Source organism: Cokeromyces recurvatus (assembly GCF_025118155.1).
Source record: "Cokeromyces recurvatus strain NRRL 2243 chromosome Unknown BX663scaffold_1, whole genome shotgun sequence".
Taxonomy (NCBI): domain Eukaryota; kingdom Fungi; phylum Mucoromycota; class Mucoromycetes; order Mucorales; family Mucoraceae; genus Cokeromyces; species Cokeromyces recurvatus.
In genome coordinates, this window is record NW_026251387.1 from 2,143,665 (window position 1) to 2,156,732 (window position 13,068).

The 13,068-nt window shown below is 31.1% G+C and overlaps 6 protein-coding genes across 6 annotated transcripts; 2 read left to right on the forward strand and 4 right to left on the reverse strand.

Moving 5' to 3' along the window:
* Positions 1-1,990: 1,990 nt before the first annotated feature.
* BX663DRAFT_493674 (isocitrate lyase) lies at positions 1,991-3,925 on the reverse strand. Its single transcript, XM_051525390.1, has 3 exons — positions 3,261-3,925; positions 2,467-3,163; positions 1,991-2,397 (listed from the first exon to the last, which is right to left on the reverse strand). Exons 1-3 carry the CDS (start codon positions 3,841-3,843, stop codon positions 2,067-2,069), a joined length of 1,611 nt encoding a protein of 536 aa, XP_051388272.1. The 5' UTR covers positions 3,844-3,925; the 3' UTR covers positions 1,991-2,066.
* On the forward strand, positions 3,897-4,144 carry BX663DRAFT_493676 (uncharacterized protein). The gene has a single exon (XM_051525391.1). The coding sequence runs from the start codon at positions 3,926-3,928 to the stop codon at positions 4,109-4,111; it is 186 nt and encodes a 61-aa protein (XP_051388273.1). The 5' UTR covers positions 3,897-3,925; the 3' UTR covers positions 4,112-4,144.
* Positions 4,145-4,167: 23 nt separating this feature from the next.
* BX663DRAFT_493680 (peptidase M16C associated-domain-containing protein) lies at positions 4,168-8,335 on the reverse strand. Its single transcript, XM_051525392.1, has 15 exons — positions 8,231-8,335; positions 8,100-8,146; positions 7,889-8,047; positions 7,716-7,815; positions 7,484-7,636; positions 7,350-7,408; positions 6,945-7,269; positions 6,814-6,872; positions 6,623-6,762; positions 6,384-6,543; positions 6,229-6,321; positions 5,445-6,146; positions 5,038-5,382; positions 4,520-4,950; positions 4,168-4,423 (listed from the first exon to the last, which is right to left on the reverse strand). The coding sequence occupies exons 1-15, from the start codon at positions 8,295-8,297 to the stop codon at positions 4,240-4,242; spliced, it is 3,024 nt and encodes a 1,007-aa protein (XP_051388274.1). The 5' UTR covers positions 8,298-8,335; the 3' UTR covers positions 4,168-4,239.
* Positions 8,336-8,602: 267 nt separating this feature from the next.
* BX663DRAFT_493682 (uncharacterized protein) lies at positions 8,603-9,538 on the reverse strand. The gene has a single exon (XM_051525393.1). It carries the CDS (start codon positions 9,278-9,280, stop codon positions 8,975-8,977), a length of 306 nt encoding a protein of 101 aa, XP_051388275.1. The 5' UTR covers positions 9,281-9,538; the 3' UTR covers positions 8,603-8,974.
* On the reverse strand, positions 9,444-9,890 carry BX663DRAFT_416750 (uncharacterized protein; the record flags this gene model as incomplete). The annotated part of the gene is made up of 3 exons (XM_051522358.1): positions 9,444-9,490; positions 9,605-9,701; positions 9,801-9,890. Coding segments are annotated over 3 exons (234 nt in total), but the record flags the coding sequence as incomplete, so codon positions are not given.
* Positions 9,891-10,141: 251 nt separating this feature from the next.
* On the forward strand, positions 10,142-10,402 carry BX663DRAFT_424660 (uncharacterized protein; the record flags this gene model as incomplete). The annotated part of the gene is made up of 1 exon (XM_051522447.1): positions 10,142-10,402. A coding segment is annotated over one exon (261 nt), but the record flags the coding sequence as incomplete, so codon positions are not given.
* Between the last annotated feature and the right edge of the window lie 2,666 nt (positions 10,403-13,068).

The window sequence follows — 13,068 nt, forward strand, 5'->3', positions numbered from 1 at the left end:
TGCTTAAATTATACGAAATTATACAAAAATCAAATAAAATTAGCTGATAAATGTCCTATTCAACTATACTATTCTAGTTTTGTCTAATTAAATTAAACTCACTTTTATATATATTATAGATAATTCATTTTGAATTATGAATCTCCTCATCCATAGTAATAAAAGTTTAAAGGAGACTCCTGAAGAATTCTGTCTCAGCAATGTGGTAAAAGTTTATTGGTTAATTTTTACACTCCGACTTTCTATATAAAGTCTACGTAATTTTTTTTCTCTTTTATTATTTTTCTTTTATTTTCTTTTTACGTTCTGGGGGACTTTGGTTATGTGGCGATTAGTAGTAGACGCTCTTTGAAGTTCATGCTAGTGGTCCATGTAATTAAAGTACGCTAATACTTTGGTGCTTTGCCTCTCGGTGTTGGTAGTAGATGTTGCCTCTACTGGGTTTCTCATGCCAGTACTCTTGAGGAGGGAATTGTTGACATTTTGGAACATGGGGGTTTTTTTCTTATTCGGCGATTAGTAGTAGACGCTCTTTGAAGTTCATGCTAGTGGACCAAGTAAGAAAAAATACTAATGTCGACGTCTCTAGTGCTTCAGTCATTTATGTCTAGTAGTAGACGCTCTTTGAAGTTCATGCTAGAGGTGAATGGTGAAAGTCATTAGCGTGTGGGGATCTGAGGGTTGGGAACAGATAGTCTACACCTTCACGTGGTTGTTCCTGTGAGTAAAAGCTTATTGCTTTGAAACCAAGATAGACTCTAACTTAAATATAAAATCAAATAAAGACGGCTTTCTCATTAAATCCTAAAACTATTTTTTGTTTGGTTTTTTTTTTCTTTCATTCTAATAACTTTTGTTACTAAAATCTTCATAATTATCTGAGAAATATTTGAAATCTAGTCATTAGAACTTTCCAGTACAATAATTTCATACTTTACAAAAACATATAAATACTGCAAATATTTTCAATAAAGATTATCTTGAGTTTTACACAAAAACTTTTATTTTTTATTTTTCTTTCTGTTTATTGTTTCCAGCTAATTATAGGCAACACATTTCCTATGACGTTTCTTTCTCATTTCAATATAATGAGTATAAATGTAGATGTGTTAATGTATAAGATCAAATGGACGGACATATTAATAAGAAAAGCCTTAGACGCTCACAAAGTCCAAAATAAACGACTATTTTTACAAGCGCTCATTTGTACTAAAATCGTAATTCATTTTCAAATAAAAGCATTTAAGCGTTGAAAAATATACTCCACAAAAAAAAAAAAAAAAAAAAAAAAAAAAAAAACTATTTTAAAAATATAAAAGGAACAAAATTGAAGAAAGAAGTTGCTTAAATGTTGATGATAAATGCTGTAGGAAGATTTGTATTGTTAATATCAGCAATTGATAACTTGGAATGACGTATATACAGTAAATAAATAAATGGTTTATATTGCTGTTGAAAGAGTCGTATCGGGTTAAAAACTAGTTCATTATTTAAACAAATATGAATATTTATTTTTTTTAGTTTTGACTTGATAGCATAGAATTAAAAAATAGTGAATTTAAACTGATACATTTCTTTTTTTCTTTTTTTTAAAAAAAAATGAATCGTTTTTATCGCTTGAAATAAATATAACGTTTAACTTAATTTATCGTGATAATTTTATGTATCTTTTTTTTTTCTTCGTGGGATGAAACAATAGCGATTATGAGTCAACATAATTGAAAAACTAGAATAAAAAATCTCATTGGTATTAAATTAAATTGTGGGGTAATAAGTTACGCAAAATGGTCGGATAAAAGTTATGTAGAAGTAACTTCTCCAAAATGAATAAGCGAAATAGAATTCTTTTCTTTCTCTAGCAGTAGTAGCCTATACATCATTTTATATTTATTTTTGTAAGACAAAGGAAACAAATATACACATATGTATATTATAATTTAAATATTATACAAAATTATACATTTGGTGTGTGTAAAAAGAGAAAGGGAATAGAGTAAAGAAGAAGAAGAGTAAGAAATTATATGGTGTACATAAGAAAAAAAAAAAAGGGAGTAATTTCATTATATCTAAGATTTGAACTGATCCTCAGTGACACCTTTACCCATTGCAGCAGTAGCAGCAACACCACCTGTAACAACTTTAATGAGTTCATCAACATAATTAGCACCAGACCACTTTTGATGTTGTAGGACATCAACTCCTTGTTCACGCTCTTTACGTTGAACTTGACTAACATAGCCAAGCATACCTTGCTCCTTAAAGCTCTTTGCAAAAGTAGCAGTTGCTAATGCATTTGCATGAAGTCCTCCCAACGTAATGAATTGCCAGACAAAACCGAGCTTACCCAAATCTGCAATGTATGATTTCATATTGTTATCATTTAAACCAGCAGCATCCCTAAATATGATTAATTAATACAAATAGGATTGGATGATCATGATATTTTTTTTTTTTTTTTTACTTTACCAGTTGAAGGAAGGAGAAAGATTATAACATAGTAAAGCATGTGGATAAACAGATAAAACGCCTTGTGAGAATTGTTTCGCTTGAGCAAGAATAGGCTTCTTAGTTTCCATCCATAACATATCTGCATAAGGTGCGAACGCAACTGCACGCGAAGTAGCAGCCTCAGTACCACCTTCATAACGATAAAGACCCTCACGCACACGGGGAAGATCCCAGTCCCAAAAGATTTCAATACCATATTCATTCTTGGCAATGGCTCGGGCTTCTGCATTAGATTTGTAATGAATCTTGGAAAGAAATTCTTGAGCAACAGCTTCTGATTTACCAGATTTAATAATTTCATCAGCTACTGCTGTACCAAATCGCTTAAGACCTGCTTTAGAAATCCATTCATCTTCTACTGCTTGAAGTGCAGCACCATGTTTACCAGAGGCTTCAGCTTCATTCATTAAACTAGCTAAAGGCTTCGCATTAGGATTGGTAGTACCGACAATAAATTCATGATCACGGGGGTCAATGTTAGAGGTAATTAACGTAGCAGCTTCTGCATCAGAACGAGCAACAATCAAGTTCTCAACCCCCATAATATCATATTGAACACGAATAGCAATTAAACGATTAATATGTTCTCCAATAGGAACCAAAACTTTACCAGCCATATGGCCACATTTCTTTGTAGAAGGAGATTGGTCTTCAACTATAAATAATTTTGATAAGTATTTTTTCTATTTTTTTTTTTTTTAAAAAAAAAAAAAGAAAAAGAGTAAATTTTGTAATATAGGAATAATACTTACTGTGCATACCAGCAGCACCACGCTCAACAAACATTTTAGCAAGTTTCATAACAGCTGTAATACCACCATGACCGGTATCACCATCAGCGATGATAGGTCTTAAATAATCAATAGGAGGGTTAGCAGCACGTTCTTTAGGTGTCATCGCAAGACGAGCCTCACGCTGTTTACGATCATGGAAGAGTTGAGCAAAGAAGAGATGTTCTACTTTATTAGGAACGGTATCCATAGGATAATCGGCAAGATCAGGACCAGGTTCATTTGAGGTTGAAGCAGTAGAAGAGCATTGCCAGCCGGAAACATAAACTGTCTCAAGAAAGGGTGCCATCTGAGTGACTTGAACAGGATCAAGGGCACCAAAAGTATGCGATGTTGTACCATTTGCTTTATGATTTTTGAGAAGTTTCCAAACTTTTTTTGCTTGAATATCAGAACGATATTGAATAGGGAAATAACCACGTTTAGAAACAATGGCTTCAGCTGTATAGGGACGCTTAACGTGTGCAAAACGAGGACTGGACCACCATTTCTTTACTTGTTCAACTTCTTCGAGAAATGCTTGTTGCTCTAAATCAATAGTCATTTTATAATATATTTATATATATATATGTATGTATGTATGTATACGTATATGTATGTAAAGTAAAAGAAGAAGGAAAAATAAAATGAAAAAAAAGAGAGAGATAATAAATTACTCCTTTTATACGTTTTCTCTCATTATCATAGACTTTCCCAAACTAAAAAAGGGAGAAACTCGGAGCCAGAATTCAACATTAAAACAAAAATTTCATGTGATTGTTATTAAAGAAGACAATTTACATTATTTTTCCCCACGTGAAATACACTCATAATTATTGGCCAAATTCACTAATTCCGGGGTCTCCGTAGATATATAAAAGATTTAACATTTGTCATCAGTTCTATTACATTTTATTATTAACTGTATTTACATATACAAAATATTTTTTTTTGTTTATTGTTATTGTTCTTGAGAGTCCTTATCCCATTGATTAATGTGCCAACCTTGTTCTTCAGTAATACGATTGTTTGATTCACCCAATAATGCAGTAGAATATCCATTTTGTTTCACATGTTTATCAAGATATTCAAAAGCTACTCGTTTTATGTCATCCTGAGTCACTTTTAAAAGTGCTTCACGTCGCCTATTTTTTTTTTTTTCATTGTATGTTAGTTTCTCTCATATTTATTATACCCAATAAGTATTCTTCTCTTTTTTCTTCTCCCTCTTAATACTTTACCATTGTCTCATTTCATCAGAAATACCGTGTACAAATTGAAGCATACCTTCTTCAGATACACTTTGTGGGGCATCAATACCTTGGAAAATTGACAATTTGGACTCCGTCATTTCCTGATCTGTAAATGAACGTTGCTGAACCCAATCAATTGACTTCTTAAATGTATCTAAAGTTTCAAGTGTTCGAGGATCCCGATAAGAATAAAATGAAAAGAGACCATTTAAGCCAGCATAACTTGCTCCTCCACCATAAGCACCATTCTTTTCTCTAATTTCACGATGAAGGTAATGATTTGTCATAAGTGAAGATAACATCTGAAGACTGGCTCCATCAGGATGTGTATAAGGAACTCCACGAAATACTTGAGCTGAAAAATTGACTTGGAATGGTAAAGGGAAGAAAGTTCTCTTATATTGTGGAGTGAATACACCCTATTTATATATACAATTAAAATAAGTCTATTTTGCTCTCTTTCCCCCTCCTTTTTTTTTTTTTTTTGTAATTTATTGTATACTTACAGTGTTAAGAGACATAGTAGATTTATTATTAATCTTATTATTTTCAACAGGTAAACTTTGAAGGAAGCTAATTAACGATTTTGTATTGCTTTCAATAGCATCCTCACCCGAAGTAATTGCAACACGTAAAGAAGATTGTGTCAAAACTGCAGATGCGATCTGTTTCAACTTAGTTACAACATCAGAAATGTCTTCTTGTGCAGCCAAACGACTCATAAACTTAACCTGCGTCATACCACTCATAATTTCTGCATTATGCATACCAGGTGTCAAACTTGACCCAGCAAAGGTTCGAGCAAAGACATGACCAGAATCTGCAATAGAATTAACCATAGAGGATGCATTCTTTTATAAAATAAAATTAACATTTTTCCACTCTTTTTTTTTTCTTATTATAAACAACTTACACCATTAATAAGCGTCTTTAGTTTTTCAACATCATCAAAATTAGTTTCATGAATTAACTTGGCTAATATGCTATACATTTTATCAATATTGCGATCTAAACAGTTGCCAACAAGAGCAATTCCTTCCTCAATATGATCAATATCAGAATGATTAGTTGTTAAAGTAGTAGAGGCGCGAAGGCCACCAGTATAAAGACGAATCTCTTCATCAATATCCGCCATTGATTGCTGACGTGTACCTAAAGACAATAAAGCATCACAAAACAATGGCAAATAAAGCTTTAAATCATCAGATAAAGAGGGTAATGTACTAATAGCACGGAAGTAAGTGATGCCATTTGTTGAAGTTGTTCTCCATTGAACAGGTGTATTACAAAGTCCAGTATGTTCTAAAATAGTATGTTTTGCTTTATGTGCAATATCACTCAATTGAAGCGTTGGAAGACAGCTTAAATCTTCTTTACGATCCTGAGAAGCTAATAAATCTTTACCATCTTGAGCGATTTCTGCCTTTTCTTTATCAGTAAGTGACTCTACTTTCTTTGCCAATCGAGATTTTTCTTCAGAAAGAACTGTAGCTGAATACTTCTCATCAGGTCGCATGACAAATGATAATGTATGCTTGTTATTTAATAAATATTTATCAATTAAATGTTCAAAATAATTGCCCTTTGATAATTCTGATTTAAGACGTTCAATATGCTAGCAATAATCATATAACAAAATATGAGCAAATCGGTATATATATATATATATGTATGTATGTATATAATCCTTTAATTACCTTATTAATCTCTAAGAGATCAACAGGATCCACTTCATTAAACCAACCAGAGGAAATACCATGCATAATGGTAAGGCCAAAATCAGCTGTTTTCTAATGATTATTATTTATGTAAGTTTTTTTTTTTTTTTTTTTAATTTTTCAATAAAACTTACATGCTTTTGAGCAAGTTCCATTTGATGAATGGCTGCTTCAATACGCTTAGAATCAAATCCTTCTTGTCGAACTTTCTCAAGAACATTTTTAATTGTTATTTTAACCTTCTCCACGTCATCATCTTTTACGCCCTGTAATCCAATAGATAAAGAACTTGTACTTTTTTTTTTAAAAAAAATAAAATAAAAGAAAGGTAAATATTTATCACTCTATAAAGAATATAATTTTTTCATTTTACCGAGTACTGTTATCATAGCCTGTATTTGAAGAAAATTCAGAACCAAGATTTGTCTCAATCAAAGCTTTATAAAAAGGAGATGCATGTCCGTCTAGAAGTAAGTAGGATAATAAACGCATTGAAAATGTTTCAAAGGTATCCTAATGTAAAGTATATCAGTTAAATTAATACATTTTTTTTTTATTACTTACCGTAACATCATTTGTAAGATAAGAGATAGAAAGTTTTGTTTGCCTATCAGGTGGACTCACTGTAAAAAGAGCATTACTTTTAATATATCTGTGTGTATGTATTTAAGGGAAAAATAGTTAGGATACTTTACTAGGGTCTAATGGGCATGTTGTTTCTATACTCTTTGGTTCATTCCATGATGTAGTTATTTTATTAACATTAGGAATAGTAACTTGAGACTTTGTAAACCCTTCAAGTTGCTTACTAATCGCTTCTAAATGTTCCTCTAAAGGAAAATTACCATACGTGTAAAATCGGGCATTGCTTGGATGATAATGTCTTTTGTGAAAATCAAGTAGTTGTTCATGTGTCAAATCAGTAATGAATTTAGGATCTCCTCCGCTGCAATATTCATAAGTTGTACCAGCGAACATGGCTTGTTGCATACGAATATAATACAAATAGTTTATATCTGACTTTGTAACAGAGAAGAGTAAGATTTAATGAATATGTTTGTGTGTATACATCTATAATTTCCTTAAATGAAATAACTTACACTTTGTCCTTTCATTTCATTATAAACAACACCCTTAAATTGAATTGGTGTACTAGTATCTAATACTCGCTAAGATGAATAAAAAAACCTCCTTTTTATTTTTTTTAATATTTCTTATATATATATTAACTTACCAGTAGGTATTTCATGCTCTAATCTCCAGCCTTCTTGTTTAAAATCAAGTCTATTTAACTTTGGATGAAAGACAGCATCCATATAAACATCCCTTAAATTATTATAATCAGCAGGGTTTGTTGTAGCAAAAGGATAAATAGTATAATCACTGGCTATACATGTATGTATACGTAAGTACATATCCCTGTTTCTTGTTTTTTTTTAACTTTATATACATATGTAGATTATTACCAGTAAAAGCGTTCATAAATGTAGCTAAACTACGATTTAACATTTTAAAGAAAGGATCCCTTACAGGGTATTTCTGACTTCCACATAAAGTTGTATGTTCCTAATATTATGTAATATATATATATATATTTTATCAACTCTATTTGCTTTCTTATTAGCCTATTCATAGTTACCAGTATATGCGGAACACCAGTATCATTTTGAACAGGTGTATGAAAACCGACAGCAAATACGTTATTACTATCTTCTCGATCAATATGTAAATGACGTGCTCCAGTTATTTCATGTTGTAATGTAATGGCTGTTAATTCGAGTTCTGGTACTTTTCTAACCTAAAGGGCAAAATAAATAAAATAAAAATTATCTGTTTTAACTTGAGCATACTTGTTGAACTTCATAGCCTTGCAACTTTTGACCAGGGGTTAAGATAGCTTTGCATATATTAGGTTTTCTTTTTTTTTAAAAAAAAATAAAAAAAAAAAAAGCTATTTAATAATATAGAGTTTTATATTCACCTTTTGAAGCATAATATCTTACACCTCTTTGGAAGAAGCGACTAGAAAGTTTTAGTTGTGTTGACATATATTATGTAAAATAAAGCAAAAATAAAAATAAAAAAAGTTATTGAACAAAAATAAATGAATACAGTCGTTCCAACGCCAAAGGGCGGTTTGTTAAAAAAAAAGTGCGGCTAATAAATTTTCCAAAAGGGCGGTTTTGATTCATCCAATGGGCGGTTTGATTTTTCCCAAAGGGTAGTTTTTTTTTTATTATTATTCCAAAGGGCAGTTTGTAGACTTTGGTCAATACGATTAAACATTTTATTTTTATAAATTAAACTTTATAAAGTGACCTATGAGCACATGATATGTTTGTTATATTGGATTGCCCAGGTCAGTCCAAATTATGTGAAAAAAAAAAGTATCTAAAAGCCCTCTTACGGGACAAGAGGTAAAAAGGTAAAGAAAAGGAAGAAGAAGAAAAGGTGATAAAGAAAGGGGGGAATGTTGCTAACAAGTTTAAAGAGACAACCAGTTGAGTCATTTCCTGCCTGGGTCAAGAAGTGGAGGAGGTAATTTGTCGTGTATTAAGTAATCCATTTCCTGTATCCCGTATCAATACTGGTTATTGAGTCATCCTCAATCAACATTTTTCCTAACCTTAATGATTCCATATGAAGATAAATTTTTGTATCGTCTGTTGCAGTAAAATTACTGGCGTTTGATCCTAGTTCCACACTATTTTTTGTTATTGAATGTTTATCTATGCGTACACTTGAGGTTACCAATAGATTGCTGACCGTTGTGCCAATTTTTTAGTTTGGCTACGTTGTCTTCATGAGTGGTAATTGTATTAATCCATCCATCACATGTTGCCTTTTTGGGAAATGAGGATTTGTGCATTGCAGTACCAACTCTACGTTCACGGTGCGCATCAACTGTCTTCGATCTTCCATATGATTCCGTACAATTTACGATTAATGCCGCTGATTTATTCACTAGGATTGCCCCTGCAAAAAAATTGCAAGATGGCATACCTAAGCTGAGGGAAGAAAGTCCAATCATGATTAATTAACTGTGTAACTTGCATTGTAAGCTCCACGTATTTTTGGTCAAATAAGTGGTTGTAAATTGGACTTGTATTTATTGTATGATCCAGAAGTTTGTCAATGCTTGAGGATAAAGAGCTTTGTATGACTGTTTCATTGGCTGCTGGAAGTGTCCAAGAACCAGAAGGCTGATCGGTTAACACTTCACCTATGTTGTCTGACGATGCTAAAAAATGATAACTTTTACCACTTCTACCTGTTAAGGTTATTGGTTCCAAATTTCCAATTTTTGCCAACATTATAGAATTCTCTTTTTCACGAGTTGACCCTAAAGATGTACTAGACGCCAAGACTATGACAGTGTTTTTATCATATTTAAAAGCTTTTTGAGATTGATTTGAATTAATGTCGTCTAAATTTAGATTTAGGCTTTGTAACTTTTGATGTTTTAATAAAATGGTTGTAGAATCATCGTTATTATCATCTTCGAGGTTTTGTCGTTTTTTTTTTTTTTTTTTTGTTTGAAATGACTTCACAGTGGCCGTCATGCTTGTTTTTAAGGTGAGTGTTAAATGTGGTAGGAGTACTGAGCTTGCTTGGGCATTCAGGACAATTAAATTTACCATTAATCTTGCTAATTTCTGTAATAGTGTCTATTTATTCTTTAAAAAAAGTATCATCTTTTATTTTTAAATGTCCAGTTCTTACCTTTACCAATAAAGACTTTTATTTCATTCACATGGGTGCCGTAATTATGATTATTTAGTTCTGAAAAAGTTTCAAAGTCAACATTACAATCTTTGAAACGAAAAGCATTGACATCTGAATTCATAGAGAAAAAAGAAATGTTAGAGAAAAAAAAATCAAACGCAAAACACTGTATTTTGGGTGGACACACAGTGAGCGTAGTCGAACTATTCGATGGCGTCTTGGTTGGCTACCCAGAGGAATACCTAAAGTCTGCCCATATCATCTTTATGTACACTTTAGTCGGTCACATGCCACTGAATGCTTGCACATGCACACTCGTTTATTCTTGCCACGATCAATTGCAGATCCCCTTTCCTTTCTTTTAAATCATTTCCCTCAGCATAAGTACCAAAATTCTCAGGATATTTCAGTCTGGCTCTATCGTTGACCAGTTATGTGCACCATTTTACAGGATATGAATTACTTACTACACGATAAACTACTCCCTCCACTTCTTGACCCAGGCAGGAAATGACTCAACTGGTTGTCTCTTTAAACTTGTTAGCAACATTCCCCCCTTTCTTTATCACCTTTTCTTCTTCTTCCTTTTCTTTACCTTTTTACCTCTTGTCCCGTAAGAGGGCTTTTAGATACTTTTTTTTTCACATAATTTGGACTGACCTGGGCAATCCAATATAACAAACATATCATGTGCTCATAGGTCACTTTATAAAGTTTAATTTATAAAAAAATAAAATAAAATAAAAAGAAATAAGAAATAAGAAATAAGAAATAAAAAATAAAAAATAAAAAATAAAAAATAAAAAATAAAAAATAAAAAATAAAAATAAAAAATAAAAAATAAAAAATAAAAAATAAAAAATAAAAAATAAAAATAAAAAATAAAAAATAAAAAATAAAAATAAAAAATAAAAAATAAATTGTTGATAGTAAAAGCAAATTTGAGCTACTTGCAAAAGCGAACTTTGGTCAATAAAAAAGCGAATTTCAGGTGGAGACCAAAGCAAATTTGGTAAACGAGCTTTGGGAGTGGAGCCGCTGTATTTTCAAGTTATGCCAAAAAAAAAAAAAAAAATAAAGCGTCTCAACTTTATTTACTAGCCGTATCAAAAAAATTCCAATGGTACCAATTAAGAGTAAAATCCTGTATTGACCAAATTCTACAAACTGCCTTTTGGAATAAAAAAAAAACCGCCCTTTGGGAAAATTTATTAGCTGCACTTTTTTTTAACAAACCTTCCTTTGGCATTGGAACGACTGTAAATACATCATGTTAAATAAGGTAAACTATGTTTGATTTGAACTCAGTAGCAGACAGCTATAATTTTTTACATTTTGAATTTAGACAAGGTCAGTTTGCAGTTAAATACTACTAATCAGTATATCATATTTATAATAGTACCATTATTTCTAGTCATAATCTATAATATATTTTTTCCAGTAATTAGATATAATAATCGGTTTATGCAATCATTGAAGACTTTGTACAATATATCATTAGCAGCTTTCATAATCAATTTTGGAAGCATAATTTACTAATCCAATATTTTGCTTGGGCAAAAATTTAAATTTTATTATAAAAACCCCACAAGCATTCTAAAAAAGAATTCTATAAAACATATACAAACAAAAAGCAGTCAAATAAGACCACTTTAAACACTGAGTAAAGCTATCATGTTGTACTTTACAATATAAGACACACCATATCTTGATCTATATAACAACATTGTAATAGCTTTATCATCCTCTTATATTGTACAATGAAGCTGTAAGCTTGTAAAATTGAGTGGTGTACTAACTAAGCTTAGTTGTATAAAGATAAAGATAGATGTCTTTTTTAGAAAAAATAAAAATAAAGTAACTATCCCAATAGGCTCAATTGCCAAAGCATAAAATGAATCTGTGTATTTAAGATATATTTCAACTAATAAGCTTATTAGTTTATATTAGACTATATAGGATGTAAGGATGTTACAAATAAGCCTATAACAGAATGATTTAATTGATGCATATCCTTGTCAATAAATATAATCATTCACAATAAAATGTGTATATGTTGTGGATTTTTTTTTTACGTGGTCAAAACGTATCTTTTTAAACTAACAGTTTACAGTTGTTGCTGTTGAGTGAATGACTGACTTTTACGTGACTGGTTCTATTAAATTTCAGCATATCTATGCATAAAATATGCTGCTATATTTTTTTTTTTTTTTCATTTGTGTTTGTTATTTCTGAAATGGACGCATCTGAACGACAGAAGTATACCCCCTCACACCTCCCGAGGGCGTACAGCAACTGAAGAGACACTCCAGGCTGATCAGGCCCAGCCATTTCACGGCCGTGGAATAGCCGGTTGATGATCATAAAGAAAAAAAGAAAAAAAAAACGGAATTTTACACTTTTTTGATCCCCTTTTTATATCTTTTTTTTTTCCTTTTTTAAGGAGTAAAATCATTCAAAGAGTAAATATTTTTATCCAATCAATATGAATAAATATTCTTCTTTTATTTATGAACATGTGCATCATATGTTTATGAGAAGCTTTCTAGTCACAAAAAGAGTCATTAACAAAATAGCCAATTAAAGGAATCAACTTAATTTTACCTTTTTTTTTTTCTGTTACACTTTATTCGGTCAAAAGTTGATATAATTTGCAAACAGGCAAAGGAGATAATATGCATATTTAAAAAAAAATTAGTACAAGAAAGACTAACTAATAAAATAGATGCAGCAGTATTACTTAAAATAATTTTCTGATATTTCATACGTTGAATATGCTTCAAGCTTATAAATAGTTTTATCTGATTATTTACTCATGAATATTTCCCAATGTTTTAAGAGAATAGCGTATATAGAATATTAGTATAAAATTAGAATTAATTTATACATGCATATACAAGTATTTTATTCCCAATATAATAGACACCCTTTGAATATTTTATTAACTCGAGTTCTAAAGCTAAGTCAGTATGCCAAATTAAATTTGATTTTTTTTTTTTAGCATGATAGGTGCTTTAATACCACCTTTGGTAAGTTCTTTTTTCCTGTCTAGACCATCCTCAATAAGATCTTTTTCTACTATGCTCAGTTTGT

Coding starts and splice junctions, on each gene's coding strand:
- BX663DRAFT_493680 (XM_051525392.1), bottom strand. CDS start 8,297: ATGTCAACACAACTAAAACTTTCTAGTCGCTTCTTCCAAAGAGGTGTA. Junction 6,763..6,813: donor ATCTTACAAATGATGTTACG/GTAAGTAATAAA, acceptor ACTTTACATTAG/GATACCTTTGAAACATTTTC. Junction 4,951..5,037: donor CTACTATGTCTCTTAACACT/GTAAGTATACAA, acceptor ATATATAAATAG/GGTGTATTCACTCCACAATA.
- BX663DRAFT_493676 (XM_051525391.1), top strand. CDS start 3,926: ATGAAAAAAAAGAGAGAGATAATAAATTACTCCTTTTATACGTTTTCT.
- BX663DRAFT_493674 (XM_051525390.1), bottom strand. CDS start 3,843: ATGACTATTGATTTAGAGCAACAAGCATTTCTCGAAGAAGTTGAACAA. Junction 3,164..3,260: donor TGGTGCTGCTGGTATGCACA/GTAAGTATTATT, acceptor AATTATTTATAG/TTGAAGACCAATCTCCTTCT. Junction 2,398..2,466: donor CTTTCTCCTTCCTTCAACTG/GTAAAGTAAAAA, acceptor AATCATATTTAG/GGATGCTGCTGGTTTAAATG.
- BX663DRAFT_493682 (XM_051525393.1), bottom strand. CDS start 9,280: ATGATTGGACTTTCTTCCCTCAGCTTAGGTATGCCATCTTGCAATTTT.